Source organism: Saccostrea echinata, unplaced genomic scaffold (assembly GCF_033153115.1).
Source record: "Saccostrea echinata isolate AGI-Se365-2 ecotype Australia unplaced genomic scaffold, CSIRO_AGI_Sech_v1 ptg000025l, whole genome shotgun sequence".
Lineage (NCBI taxonomy): Eukaryota > Metazoa > Mollusca > Bivalvia > Ostreida > Ostreidae > Saccostrea > Saccostrea echinata.
The window spans coordinates 10,622,465-10,638,646 of NW_026889774.1; the positions used below are offsets into that span (position 1 = coordinate 10,622,465).

The following is a 16,182-nucleotide window of genomic DNA, read 5'->3' on the forward strand; positions in this document are numbered from 1 at the left end:
ATCTGTAGCTGCCTATAAAAACAATTTAACTTCCAAAAATCTACTCTATCATTAACAAACAAGAAAATGAAAATGTTTGATGACAAATGTGGATGCAGGCACATATATAATAACAATGACATCAGCAGTTTCACCTGAAATCAAATAACAAAAAATATAACATAAAATTTCCTGTTAGGTCATATACAGAATTATTATACATGACCAGTAGATCTATGCTCTAAATATTAGACAACAGTGTACGAGTAGGATTTGCAAACCTCCATAAATAGTCATCAAATTTTTAAAAGCTCGTCTTATACATCACATGCTCTGGAAAATTTAAATGAATCAACATTCAATACCTGTTGATTTATTACAGTTTTTCATGATTCAGAGTAAATACAACCATTGTTAATGTGAAAATTCAACCTACTGTAAACAAACTGAACAAAATTATTTTAATATCAAAATTAAGTTAAGTTTTAGTTAAAAACTATTTTGCACTTCTTGCAATTGTTACTAACATCAAGCATTACTTATTTAAACATTCCAGTTCCACAAACAAAAAAAAAACTAATTATGAATTATAATAAGGGTTCCACTGGAATATATAGGCGAACTATTTTTTTTTTAAAAAGTGAACAGCTATATTATGCCTCACACAATAGCCTAAATCTTGGTTAAAGAGTCCAATATCTACATATACGAAGATTTTAATTTGTATATAGACACTAAACAAAACATGAATATATTGATGATTGACACAAAAAACCAGTTATAACTATTTAAATAAAATCAAGCAATATTCTTCATTCCCACAAGATAATTCCCACAAGAATTCTATAAATAATTATTCAACAGTGTAAAGTCCAACAATAAAAAAAAAATATCTAGTTATAACCTACCATAGATGAATTCAACGCCCAATCACTAACATGCAAAAAATTGTCTAAGAATCATGCATAAAGTTTGGTTCATCAATTAAGTCATTAGAGTCTCCATCAGAATTCTACCTCTTCGTTTTCTCGTAACACTTTGACGTCCGCCATTGATACTGAATGAAGAGGATAAACAAAGGCAGTATACAGGCTCCGCAGATTCCCACTAACACGTACGCCACAATGACAAAGGTTTTGTTGGATTTCTCTGGTTTGGCATAGGCACAGTTTCCCACTGAACCTAGAATGTAGCAGGATTCAATTAATATACAGATTCAAGAACAAGATACAAGAACAAAATTAAATGTACAGCAAAACTCCATTATAAGGAATTAGCTTATGAAGAAATCTTAGTTACAAGGAACTTTTTACAAATCCTGACGAGGACTTTTCACTATGATTCTTAAGGATACATAACACAAACAAAAATTTCATTCCTGGATTGATGTATAATTTTTGACTGATTTTGAATAGAAATGACATAAATAATAAATCCTAAGATATAAAGAAAACGTATTAAGTGTTCTTTGATGCTTAAATATGCAACTTTGTTTTGTTTTCTGTGTAATTCTATACAAATTTTTGCATATATTTTTAACATTGTGACAAAATATTACAAAATTTTCTGATTTTACCTAGTAAACTTTAGTCAGGTTACTTATTTAAATATAAATCTATGAGAAATATCACTGATTTCTGAAAAAAAGTTTGTTTGTCTTATTTATCCTTAATATATGGATATAAAGAATTTCAGTTATAAAGAAGCAAGATTTGATGTCCCATTGATTTCCTTGTAACTGACATATAGTGTAAAACAGAAATTTAATCTAAAACATAGCTCAGATTAAGATGAGCTAAAAAACTGAGCAGTCAGAAAAAGAACAAAAAAGTAGACCTACAAAAAAGTGGCTTTTGGAGATGTAATTACATGTATGACGACTTATTACACAAATACAAGAACCTTTAACAATTGAAGAAGAAATTTTTGTTCAGTAAAAATATTGATTATTACAGATACCTTATATTTCTTGAATGTGCGTAATTTTGCAATAGTGTCAGCTGGCATTAATTCTGCAGTGTTAAAATACTAGGGCTGTATCAATATATCGAAATTGATATGTATCGATATTCAAGAATGTATTGTATAGAAAAAATGACTTCCAATATGTATCGGGCAATTAGGTTTTAATATAATTCTGTGAAAAAGTTGAGAATTTCTGTCGACAAAGTTTGTATTTAACAGTTCTGAATTAAAATTGATCAATAATGATATCAATCATTAATTAAGAAGGTAGCACATCTTAGATAATTATTACAAAATGCATAGATACCTTTATTTAACATGTTGATTTTACAGTCATTAAAAGTTTGAATTTGAAGTGTAATTTGTAGTGACAGTGAGAGAATAACTTTAAAATGAGTTGAAAAACGATTGGTTTTTATAAAATTCATGCATTAACCTTTTATAGACTTGTTAAAGAATCTAATATATCGTATATCGCATTATAAAATATCGTATTGTATCGTATCGAAATTTTTTGCTCAATACACAGCCCTATAAAAAACATAAATAGCACAGCATTATGAATCCATAATAGGTGTTAGTATGCAATGGAATATGTTAACATTGTAACTCCATAATCTGTATTTAAAACATGATTGTGACGTAAACCTTTTGTTTGTGTTGTCCATTCTATAGCTTAATGTTGAGCTAAATCCTCAAACAATCCATTATGTTACCTGTAAGTGTCCATTCTTTTTGGAAAACTGTCCATTCTTTTAAGAATGGACAGGTTTTTTTTTTAAAGAATAGACAGTTAAAACAAACAGAATGGAGAGTTACAGGTTAACTTTGGAATGTGCTCAAGAGGGAAACAAAAACAAATACATTAAATACTTTTTAATTTACATGTAAATAACAAAAAAGAACACGGGGTTCTTTAGTTAATCCAGAACACAATGTCTGCACAGCATCCACTCTACTTTACTTTTTTAAATCCACGAATAATGCACATCATTTCAATATTCTAAACTTAATTTTCACAAAACTTGAATTCAAATGACACAATTTCACATTTGATTAAAATTTCGGAAAAATTTTTCCCTCGAGGAGAATTCATTTTCAGATAGAAGTACGTCTAATATTAAATCCTCCACCCAGAAAACAGTTTGCACCATGAACACTACACTGCTGCAGTTAATATTTCGGTATAATTGTCTCATATATCGTAACAACACTAGTATGTTGTCTTTGATTTGGCATGATAGCTGCTTTTCATTAAAATAAAACATAAGTAATTTTAGTTTACACAGCCCACATAAGGCCAAAAAATTAATCTTTAGCTTTTCGGGGCAAAAATTTCAAAATTCAATGCTGCAGACATGTTCCCTTCTTTTTTTTTTTTTTTTTTTTTTATTGTCAGTTGTTCAACAAAATGATGATATCAACTGATTCTTACTTTTTTTGTTCTCTTACATTAATTATAATATGTACACAACTTTACATTATTTTATTCCAAACGTTTGTTTAAAATTTTATTCATAAAATACCATGTTAACAAGAAATATTTGTTTATCTAATGAAAACGTCTATCTATTAGCATGTTGAAAAGGGGAATAACTCATCATATGCAAGTTTAGTTCACATAGGTTTCATATTTACTGAGGAATGAGTCTTGCTTTTAAAACTTTTACTCAAAAACTTTAACCTGCTCCAAAACATTAAATTGATCATTTTTATGAAAGATACTGGCAGCTAATGTAGCATCTGAAACCTGACTGGCACAATGTAAAACATACTAGATGCATAATCCATGAAACTCTGATCAATATAGGGCATAGAAATACATGTACTCGAAAAAAAACCTGCTCTAAAAATTTTAACCTGAGACATCAAGCCAACACAGAGGATATTATAAATAATCCACCAAACTTACACTTTCATGTTACTTATTACACTGTAGACAATGTAGAATTGATCTGAGATGAAGCCTTGCATACTAACCTGAAAATTTGTGAGGACCAGACACATGTGACTTGTTTTACATCTGGGCCACTGCAGGACATGTTGTGTCTGAAAACCCAATTCTGTTGTTCTGTCGATCAAAGACCACGTACATAAAACCCCTCCATGATCACTGCTCCAATGACTGTGCCTGTGTTATGAGAGACATTTTGTGTTACTTAACAAAAACAAGATTTAAAAAAAAAACAATAGCCCCATGGGTTAAATAGTCACTTTATACAATATTTCATATATGCTTTCTTTGTAAAATTGTGTGGCTTCATCCCTACCCCAGATGCAATATTTAATAAAAATCAATCTGCCTGTACTTTATCAAAAAGTCAACATTGTGATGTCATGATATGTCATGTTACTGATTGACATGTGAAAGGCAGGTAAAGTACTGTACTAACTACTGAACAGTACTGTTCTAAGCTACACGTGTGGAATGGAAAAATCAAATATCATCCATCTTGCTACAGGAATAGGGTTAGAAATTTACCTCTGTCGTGTAAGAAAAATACGTCATCCCCTCCCTTTTTGTATGTGATTTTCCATTGGCACTTACCAGATGTTGAGTTTGCAATGCCAAGCTTGAAACATATTTCATCTGGGTTGTTGTCATCTTTTTTCCAAACAGATTTAATGTGTTTCTTAAAATGAACATAACATAAATGGATACATTAAGAGAAAGAAAAACCTTGGATACTGGTATTTATTACATTTTCAACAGTGAAATACTGTAATTTATTTATTGAATAAAAGCGATATTCTGACACAGTGTGAAAGGATATCATAATGGTATTCTCACAGTGTGAGAATATCAGAAGTGTGGCATAACTCGAGATTTTCCTTCCCATCACAAATTGTATTTTAAAAAAAAAACTCCCTGGCCTGTTAAAAGATAGAGTAAATGAATCATCCTGAGATAAAACTGCCAAAGTTTCTCCAAATATGTTGTTAAAAATCCATGATTTCAATTGTTATTAATGTCTCAATCGCTTAGCTATGACGTCTCAACCGCTCAACTATGACGTCACAGCCTATCACACCCTGTTACGAAAAGACAGAGTCATAGGGAAAATAACAGAAAATGTATTAAACAGAAAATTCAATGTTTTGTAGATGAATATGGAATTTATTTCACTCGTAAGACAGGATTTTTTGATATTTTCACTCGTGCTACGCACTCGTGAAAATATCAAAAAATCCTGTCCCACTAGTAAATTCCATATTCATCAACAAAACATTGAATATCCTCTATTTATCATCTCATACAATCTTGTAATGTTGTTTATAACTTCTGTACACAGAATAAAAGATAGCCTTTAAAATGAATCATGCACATTTTAGTAGGAAAATCTGAAATAATTATTATGTGGAGCTACAATGATTTTGAATGAGTGTTGCTCATTCTCTGCAAACTCTAAAGCTACAAAAGGGAATATGTTGTAAGGAATGGCTCCATCTTTGTAGCACAAGTCTATGTCCCCATTCCAAAAACCAAGACTCTCTGGAGGAGCATTCGGAGACTTCTACAATACATCAATAACAAAACATTTATTTAAATAATCAAACTGTGGATTTATCTGACATTCAACAATACTTGGTATTCTGTTGTATTAAAATAATACATAATAATATTAAAAATAATTCTTACATGCTTTGTCAACATTTTACTGAGAAAATTTATGGTATTTGATGCATTGTATTTATATGAAATCCCATAGATTGCTTAAAATATCCCTTTCCCTATTTCTGCTTCCTCAATGCCAGGTGCAATGATACATGAAATCATGTATGTATGGTGATACAGTGCTTGGTTGCCATAACACACTTGTAAATGATAAATATTATTTCAATTATGTATATAAAATGTATTGTAATTCACAAGAAATAATTTATATTTGTATCCTGTAATTTACATCAAATAGGGGAAAAAATGTAATATTAACTTTTTATTTTATTAGAAAAATACGTAATAAGTTAGTACACAGTTTCCATAATAAATCAATGGATAATGCAGTACATGAATGATTACCAGGCATCTTAAGCATTAATTTTAGGTCAAAGATTACAGTGTGCATAAGATTAAGCTTTTATCTGATGATAATAATTTGATTTTTGATAAAGCCACTCCATCTAACTGAACTTGTTTGAGTTATTGAGCTTTATCACAAATCACGAAAATGCACTTGATTAAAACCACTTTTGTGGTACTTCTGTGCACATTTTTGAAAGCAGAGGGTTTGTTGTTCCATGGAAAAACCAATGCTACTTCAGCATCTAATGGACAATCTGATCCTGATGTGTACAAACAGCTTCTTCATTTAGAGACTGTGTTAAATTCTATAATGATGGATCAGAAACAACAAGCTCAGAAATTTGAACAAAAACAAAACTTAATAGAGGGAGAGATTCAGATGCTGAAGCAGTGGAATCGGACAGCCCAAATGAAGATATCATTGTTAGAAAGTGAAAACAAAATTTTGAAAGATAGGCTAGACAAGTTGAATTCTTCATCCAATCCATCACATGATGATATCTGCTTGAATGAAAAACTTAACAATCTGAATTCAACATCAACATTTCTACTTCAAGAGAATATTATTTTGAAAGATCAGATTAAGATGTTGAACTCTACTTCCATGTTAATACAACAAAATTTGACCACATCAGGAGACCTGCAAAGGTTGGGGAACAATTTAACATTTGAAATAGAGCAGATGGTCAGAGAAAGAGAACAGAAAATGATGAAGAACATGTCTGCTAAAATCAAGGACCTGGAACTACGAGACCGATATTTATCACTTTCTCTTCTAGATGTACACAATAACACAGCCGAATTATCGTCTTCCCTTTTAAGTTTGGATGTGCAGCAAAATCAGATGAAGAATGAGATCCAAGCAATGACAAATTCCCAGCAAAATGACATTGCCAAACTGAATGATACAATTATCCGTATTAAGAATTGTATGTATACTCTGAATTTTTTTTCGGTTCTAAAAAGAACAATTAGTAATAAAAGAGCAAGTTTCACTGAGTGCCTTATTTGGTCCTGATAATTAAATTCCGAAAAATAAATACACGTGTACTTCAAAGTTAGGTGACATGGCGTAACATACCATTTGGACCTTTGGTGACTTAGTGTCTATTTAAAAAAAGGTAATATTCTTGCTATTCTTGACATACCAGTATCATTTCATATTGTGTCCTACTGTGAAATTGTTTCATTATTCACATAGTTACATAAAAATTTCTTTTAAAATAGCCAATATTTTAGCCTTTTTTTCAGTATTTCAAATATAGCACAAGCCCCCTATCCAGGTACGTTTGTTTGTTTGTTTATTGTTTAACTTCCCTCTCGAGAATTTTTCACTCATATGGAGACGCCACCACTTGCCGATGGAGAGCTCCAAATTTTTGACTCGGAGCCATTTAGCAGTGAGGGATCTTTTTCGTGCCAACACCTAATGCGACACGGGACCTCGGTTTGTACGGTCTCATCCGAAGGACCGGTCTCCACGTCCCACAGTGGGATTCGAACCCGCGACGTAAGGATCAACTCCTTACTCTGCGACTCTAGAGCGAACACTCCAGGTACGTAGTATCAGGGAGGGGAGATGGGGGATGGCCTTTCACCTTTTTTCCAAACATAGCCTTTTACTGTTGAAAATGTTCATTTTTAAAGGCTGGTTGCCTTCCCCTTTTTTTGCAAAATCAAGGTATTGTGGTAATGTATAATAAAATTTGGTTGTGAAAGAAGTTGGGAACCCCCAACCAAACAACCAACCAAAATAAGATTATTGATTCGGTAAATTCCATCCCCCTTCTTTTGTTTTGCTGGTCAAGGTTTTTTTAAGTTGTCAATTTTTTTCTGGCTCCCCCCATCCCCAATGTTCAAAAATGATACTATACTTGCCTTACATCCAAAATAATGAAAATATTCGACTTTTACTTTGTAATAATAGAACTGTTTCCATAGTTTATATAACATTTTATTTTTTTTGGAATGAGAGGTGAGGGTTGTATTCAAATTTTTAATTCTTTTCTGAAGGTCCTCACTTAGTTTTCGAGACTGTTAAATTTAAGAACAATGCAATTTCTCACTATGTGAACTTTCGCAAGGAATTTATATTTCGGAAATGAAAGCACTAAGTCTCCGCTTTAAATTATGGTTACGTTTGAAATTATAACTTTACGTTTTTGATTTAGACATAAATCATAGAATTTCATGTTTGTGGAAATTGTTTTCATTAATTATATACTAGTCCTTGTTATGAAATTTCAACCAAATCATGACTTAAATAGAACTGCATTCTTTAGTCTGGTGTATTTTTAGGTGTTCAATCCCATGTAGCTTTTACAGCTGGAATCTTAGGAGAGGAAACTAAGCAACATACATATACAGTTGGAGATACTGTTAAATTCCCACAAGTCATATACCAAGTGGGAGAAGGATATAACCCTACAACAGGAGTGTTTACTGCCCCAAAGAAAGACCTCTACATCATATTCTCTACTAATGTGGCAGGATATCATGAAACCTTCTGGACCAAAATAATGATAAATGGTTCCGCAAAGGCAGAAGTCATGGCTTATCTTAATGGATCTGTTACTGTCTATCTGTCAGCCTCTAATCTTGTTGTCCACCAGCTACAGGTGGGAGACAGGGTCTGGATTAAAGTACGAAAAGGTAGTCATCTGTACTCATATACTCCAGATACAACCTTATCTGTAGTCATGATCAATGGATCGGACTAAAATTACCAGAGTGACCTGGTGACTGTCACAAGATTACTAGTACTCCCAGTGCCATTTTACACTTTCTAGACACTCACTTCATGGATAGAAAAGAAAATTCCACTTCAAATCACAATAACAAAAATTAATGAACTATGAATGAGCATTCACTGAAATCCATAAAACATGATGCTTTTACTGTAACGTGCTAAATTGATATAACTACTTAAATTCCTGACGTAATTGTTTCTAGGTAAACTTGTGTTTTCAAACCAACATAAATCAAACAATATAAAAGACACTTGAAATTTTCAGTATTAAGTGATATGACTCTTCTTGGAATGGTGTGATATAATTTCTGATATAAGAGACAGTTATAGAGAAGACCAAATTTTTTATAAAACTTCAGTGATCAAATCATCTTTGGATTTAAGTGCTGTCAACGATTTTCTCAGTCATTTTTTTTTAAATTAGCCAGACATTTTCGATGATGTTGAGGTCGGATGACTGTCATGGCCAGTCAAGGCAATCTATATCACTTTCATGTTTCCAGTCTGTAGTCAATTGTGTTGTGATGTTCATCAAGAGTCTCTAAATACTTCTAAGAGTTCATACTTTCAATTATTGGAACTAATGTTCGCACTCCTGAATATGTCACACACCCCCATTACATAGCGCTAAACTTCACACTGTGACCATGTTAGACCGACACACTCTGGACGTTAAGCTTTATCCTGAGTTCTCCACACATACAGACGATTTTCATTTGATATCATTATCTGAGTTTCATCTTAAAAAAACACTTTTCTCCAATAGTCATCAAATGCATGATTTTTCAGATGTTTACACCACTGAACACGGCGTTTTAGATTCACTTCTGACACACTGAGGGTCTTCCTTGCTTTGTGTCTATGAATTCCATGAGAATGGAATTTTCTCCGAATAGTTCTTAAGACACTTTATGAGAAGCATGTTGGTTAAAATTATCCACAATTTTACTCAAAGTCTGTCTTCTATTCTTTTTCACTGCCCAAATCAAGATTCTGTCACCCGGCCCTCTCATCAATCAGACTTTTTCTACCTCGATTCGAGTTCTTTTCCATTTTTCCCCTTTTTCTGCTCTTCAAAGTTTTTTATTCAAATATTTCAGATTCCCGACGTTTCAGCATGAGCATCACTTAAGAGACATAAATTGTCGAAATGTGCATCTGGTGCATCAAAATTGGTACCGTATAAGATTTACATACTTTCAAAATTTATACATTGCTGACATAACAGACAGATGCATTATTCTATATGAACAATTATTTATATAATTATGTATGTATAATTCTTCTTTATAAGGAAAGTCAGCGTTACCTTACAATGGTGCCTCCCAATTAAATGTCTTGGTAATTTTTTTCTGTTCAAACTTTACTTTACAAAGCTGTGTTAAGAAATGTTTGAAATACCAGAGTTGTCTATCAGAGAGTCCAAAAAGGGTATAACAGAACCATCAGGCTGAAAATGAAAATAAAATACAACGAAGGAGCCTCAAGTTTCATAGAACGGGCAATACAATCAGAATAAGAAGAAAAACATTACTGCAGGAAACAAACAGTCAAATGAAGAAAAAAAATCATAAGAAAAATTATAATCAGCTGATGTCAGATGAGCTTAGAATCTAAATTGCAGTAATGAATTTCAATAGCCTGAAAAATAACTAGCCTTTTTAAGAAATGTCAACCTCAATTTTTGAACAACTTTTTCTTGGTGACAAAATGTACAGAACGACAGGATGTACCATTACAGGACCCCATAATCCTAAATCAGACCCCCACCCCCGAATTTTAAGCAATGTATCTTGTTACCACGACGAGAGATAACTAGAGATATATATATATACCATGTGTATGGTATAAATATCTCTGATATCACATTAAAATTCATAGTTTAACACTATAATAATATTTGTTTTAAAAGATACCAAGATTGTCGGAACCAGATATGGGGGGGGGGAGGGTGTTGCGATTGCACCATCCCCCTTTTAAAAAATGCTCACAGATACATGTATATTTAAAACACAGTTATGCCATCCTACTCTTTAAAGTAATGCTGCTACATTTTATTGTGAATAGATTTGTTGAAAAATGACTTCAAGAATGCATCAGGAAACTGGTACCCATTTATAAAAAATGTGGCTGGATCAGATAGAAGGGAGTTCCCCTTCCACGTCCTCCCCGCTTCCCCCTTTCCAGGGACGTGGCGACGTCCCTGAATACATATACAGATATTCACAATAGTTTCCAAATCTCGCACTGTTTAAATCATTGATCAGCAAATTATTCAGAATGTTATATTATCCCAAGTTTCATTTCTTTAATACAATCACAAAGGAATGCTCGGGGGGGGGGGGGGGGGGGCTACGTAACTCCATATCTTCAAGATGTCCTAAACTTTCCATCATTAGACTCTTTTATTTCTCCAGTCTGCTGTATTAGAAATCAATGTATATATACTTTTTTTGAATTTAGAAATCTTGCGTCTTTACATAATAGAATTAATATGTTTAACTTTAGATCGAAACATAAAAGAAATTAAGAGTAAATTTATTGAACATCAAACATTATATCTATATAACCTACTTTCAAATTAAAAGACCTATCTCCAGATGAATCAAAGATAGATTTATTTCAATTATGACTATCTTCGATTGGAGATAGGTACGATTGATTTGGAAAAAAGTTTGGGAAAAAAAGGATAACAATATACCCGTTCTTGAGAGAGAGAGGGGGGGGGTGAATTCAATACATCTCAAAAATTTACAATAGATATATAAACTTCCATTATATTTTTAAGTACTTTGAAGATCTTATTTATTAAGCAATCAAATCTGTTAATAGATTAACTGTTAATACATTTCAATTTTTACAAATAGTACATTGTCAGTAAATGGTAAACAAAAGGATATTTTAAAAAAACAGTTTACGATACACTTACTCAGATATGTTATTTTCATTATTTTCATGAAGAATAAAATACTTTATTTTACATGTAATGAAGGGTTTAGTATAAAACAATATTTCAAAATTTGGTGGAAATGGAAAATAATAAATAATTTAAATTGTGTACGGATTTTTCTGTTTACCCAATCATGACACAGAGCACACGGTGAGTGTAACCAGTCGACAGGGGAAGCTTATTCCTCTATTGCACCTGATCCCACCTCTGTTTCAGAGGACCATGTTGGCCCTGCTCATAATGTTTTGTTTAAATGGACTTTTGAGAATGATCACTGTTCATTATCTTAACATTTCATTCATCAATTAGTCTACTGCTGAATTTATACACTCACCATAAATTGCATATTTCATATACTCTGAACTACATCATTTAAGCAACTTTTAGACAACACAAAAACTTAAAAAAATGCCATTGATGGAGTAGCAGTTTATTAAACTTATGCCAGTAAGGTGAAATCTAGAAGTTCAAAAAATTACACCCAATCAATCGGGAGCCATCTAGAATGTAAATGAGAAAATGTATGTATATGATATACAAATAATAAAATATAATATGTCAATTAGTATAATGTACATGAGTGACAGTTTTAAATTTTTAAGGTAATGTAACCCATTGATCAATTAATAACAATAGTTACACATATAACTAACACTTAGAATCTACTTAAAATTCTCCATAATACACTCCCTCTATCAGCTATTTAATAAATCCTGGCTTATAAGCTAGAAATAAACCAACACAGTAAAATATCACAATGAAATATATTTCAGTATTTAGCAGATGTACACAGAGTATTGAAAATACATGTAATAAGGAAAGATTTTCTATAAAGAATTTAAAAGCACTAATAAGAAACTCTCTAGTGTTGCCTCATAATTGCTATGTAGGAATATAATAGATTTTTTGCTTTGCCATAATGCCACGTAACAACACTCCAATTCTAAATCCTCTGGGCCCCAGAAAAATTTCCCAATTCATCCATAAATGAACAATCCATAGATTTAACAGTTATCTGTAGCTGCCTATAAAAAACAGTTTAACTTTCATAAATCTAATCTATTATTGACAAACAAGAAAATGAAAATGTTTGATGACAAATGTGGATGCAGGCACATATATAATAACAATGACATCAGCAGTTTCATCAGAAATCAAATAACAAAAAACATAGCATAAAATTTCCTGTCAGTTTAACAATTATATTAGACATGACCTAGTAGATCTATACTCTAAATATTAGGCAACAGTGTCTGAGTAGGATTTGCAAACCTCCATAAATAGTCATCAGAGAAATTTTTAAAAGCTTGTCTTATACATTACACTCCCTGGAAAATTTAAATGGATCAACATTCAATACCCGTCCATTTATTTACAGTTTTTCATGATTTAGAGTAAATACAACCATTGTTAATGTGAAAATTCAACCTACTGTAAACAAACTGAACAAAATTATTTTATTATCAAAAATAAGTTAAGTCTTAGTTAAAAACTAATATCTTGCCCTTTTTGCAGTTGTTACTAACATCAAGCATTACTTATTCAAACATTCCAGTTCCACATACAAAAAAAAAAATCAATTATAAATTATACAATGTAATAAGGGCTGGAAAATAAAGTCAAACTATTTTTTTTTTCGAAAAAGTGAACAGCCATATTATGCCTACATATGAAATCTTGGTTAAAATGTGCAGTATCTACAATTACGAAGATTTTAATTTCTATTTAAACACTAAAGAAGATTGACACAAAAACAGTTATAACTATTTAAATAAAATTAAGCAATAATCTTAATTCCCACAAGAATTCTATAAACAATTATTCAACAGTGTAAAGTCCAACAATAAAAGAAATATCTAGTTATATCGTACCATAGATGACTTTAACACCCAATCACTACCATGACAAAAATTGTCTAATCAAGAATCATGCATAAAGTTTGTTTCATCAATTAAGTCATTAGAGTCTCCATCAGAATTCTTCCTCTTCATTTTCTCGTAACACTTTGACGTCCGCCATTGATACTGAATAAAGAGAATAAACAAAGGCAGAATACAGGCTCCACAGATCCCCGCTAACACGTACGCCACAATGACCAAGGTTTTGTTGTTTTTCTCTGGTTTGGCATAGGCACAGTTTCCCACTGAACCTAGACTGTAGCAGCATTCAATTAATATACAGATTCAAGAACAATGTTAAATGTACAGCAAAAGGAACTAGCTTATATGGAAATCTTAGTTTTAAGGAACTTTAACAAATCCTGACGAGGAATTCTCATTATGTTTCTTAATATATGGATATAAAGAATTTCAGTTATAAGGAAGCAAGATTTGAGGCCCCCGTGATTTCCTTATAACTGAGTTATATTGTAAAACAGAAATTGTATCAAAAACATAGCTCAAATTAAGATAAACTAGAAAACTGAGCAGTCAGAAAAAGAACAAACAAGTAGAAAGATCTACAAAAGGGTGGCTTTTGGAGATATAATTATGACAACTTATCACACAAATGCAAAAACCATTTCACAATTGAAGAAGAAATTTTGGCTCAGTAAAAATATTGATTACTATATAGATTCCTTATATTTCTTGAATGCGCGTAATTTTGCAATATAGTGCCGGAATCAATTCTGCAGTGGTAAAAAATATAAATAGCACAGCATTATGAATCCATAACAGGTGTTAGTATGCAATGGAATATGTTAACATTGTAACTCCTTAACCTGTATGTAGTCTTTGATTTGGCAGATAGCTGCTTTTTTATTAAAATAAAACATACAGTATAGGTAATCTGAGATTACACAGCTCACCTAAGGCCCAAAAAATTAATCTTTAGTTTCTCAGGCCATAAATTTCCAATTGAAAGTGGCAGGCAGGGTTTTTTTTCTTTTAGATGTTTTTCTCTTTTTTTGATGTCAATTGTTCAACAAAATGACATCAACTGATTCTTACTTTTTTTTGTTCTCTTACACTAATTATAATATGTACTCAACTTTAAACAATCTTATTCCAAACTTTTGTTTAAAAGTTGATTCATAAAATACCATGATAACAAGAAATATTTGTTTAACATCTAATAAAAACGTCTAGATCTATTAGCATGTATGAAAAGGGGAATAAATCATCACATGCAATTTTAATTTACTTCGGACTCATATTTACTTAGGAATATGACTTGCTTTTAAAACTTTAACCTTCTCCAAAAACTTACAAAACCTGCTCCAAAAAAATTTATGGAGCATATTGGCTACAAATGCAGCATCAGAAATCCGACTGGTACAATAAAACATACTAGATGCATAATCCATGAAACTCTGATCAATATAGGACATAGAAATTCATATCATCGAAAAGAAATCTGCTCTAAAAACTTTAACCTGAGACATCAAGTCTACACCAAGGGTATTATAAATAATCTCCCAAACTTACAGTTTTAAGTTACTGCATGATTACACTGTTGAGACTATAGAGTTGATCTGAGATGAAGCCTTGCATACTGACCTGAAAATTTGTGAGGACCAGACACATGTGACTTGTTAAACATCTGGGCCACTGCAGGACATGTTGTGTCTGAAAACCCAATTCTGCTGTTCTGTCGATCAAAGACCACGTAAAACCCTTCCATGATCACTGCTCCAATGACTGTGCCTGTGTTACGAGAGACATTTTGTGTTATTTATCAAAAACAACATTTAAAAAAAAAACAATAGCCCCATGGGTTTAAATAGTCACTTTATACAATATTTCATATATGCTTTCTTTGTAAAATTGTGTGGCTTCATCCCTACCCCAGATGCCATGGTTAATAAAAATCAATCTGCCTGTACTTTATCAAACAGTCATCCTTGTGATGTCACAGTTGCTCATTGACATGTGAAAGGCAAGCATAGTACTGTAATAACTACTGAACAGTACTATTCTAAGCTATGGAATGGACAAATATCATCACTCTTGCTGCAGGAATGGATTTAAAAACTTACTTCTGTCATGTAAGGAAAATACATCATCCCCTCCCTCTTTGTATGTGTTTTTCTTTTTGCACTTTCCAGATGTTGAGTTTGCAATACCAAGCTTGAAACATATTTCATCCGGGTTTTTGTCATCTTTTTTCCCAACAGATTTAATGTATTGCTGAAAATAAACATGACATAAATGGATGCATAAAAAAGAGAGAGGAAAAAAAATTGAATAGCGGTACTTTACTATCATATCATTTCATTACATACAGTCTGTGAAATGTTGTTTAAAACTTCTGTACACAGAATCAAAGATAGCCTTTAAAATGAATTAAGCACATTTTGGTAGGAAAATCTGAAATTATACCTGTGGAGCGACAATTATTTTGAATGACTGATGCTCATTCTCAGCAAACTCTAAGGCTACAAAAGGAAATATGTTGTAAGGAATGGCTCCATCTTTGTAGCACAAGTCTATGTCCCCATTCCAAAAACCAAGACTCACTGGAGGAGCATTGGGAGATTTCTACAACATATAAACAACAAAACATCAAAATAAT

General features: G+C 31.9%; 1 protein-coding gene across 1 annotated transcript in view; it reads right to left on the minus strand.

Moving 5' to 3' along the window:
• Nucleotides 1-938: 938 nt before the first annotated feature.
• Nucleotides 939-16,182, minus strand: part of LOC133192885 (beta-secretase 1-like) — a 33,538-nt gene continuing 18,294 nt past the window's right edge. Inside the window, exons 5-11 of the mRNA XM_061328891.1 lie at nt 15,990-16,148; nt 15,647-15,797; nt 15,168-15,314; nt 13,590-13,816; nt 5,313-5,459; nt 4,493-4,577; nt 939-1,161 (exon numbers count right to left, since the gene is read on the minus strand). Coding sequence (XP_061184875.1) covers nt 992-1,161; nt 4,493-4,577; nt 5,313-5,459; nt 13,590-13,816; nt 15,168-15,314; nt 15,647-15,797; nt 15,990-16,148 — 1,086 coding nt within the window. The 3' untranslated portion in view covers nt 939-991. The remainder of the gene's footprint in view (nt 1,162-4,492; nt 4,578-5,312; nt 5,460-13,589; nt 13,817-15,167; nt 15,315-15,646; nt 15,798-15,989; nt 16,149-16,182) is intronic.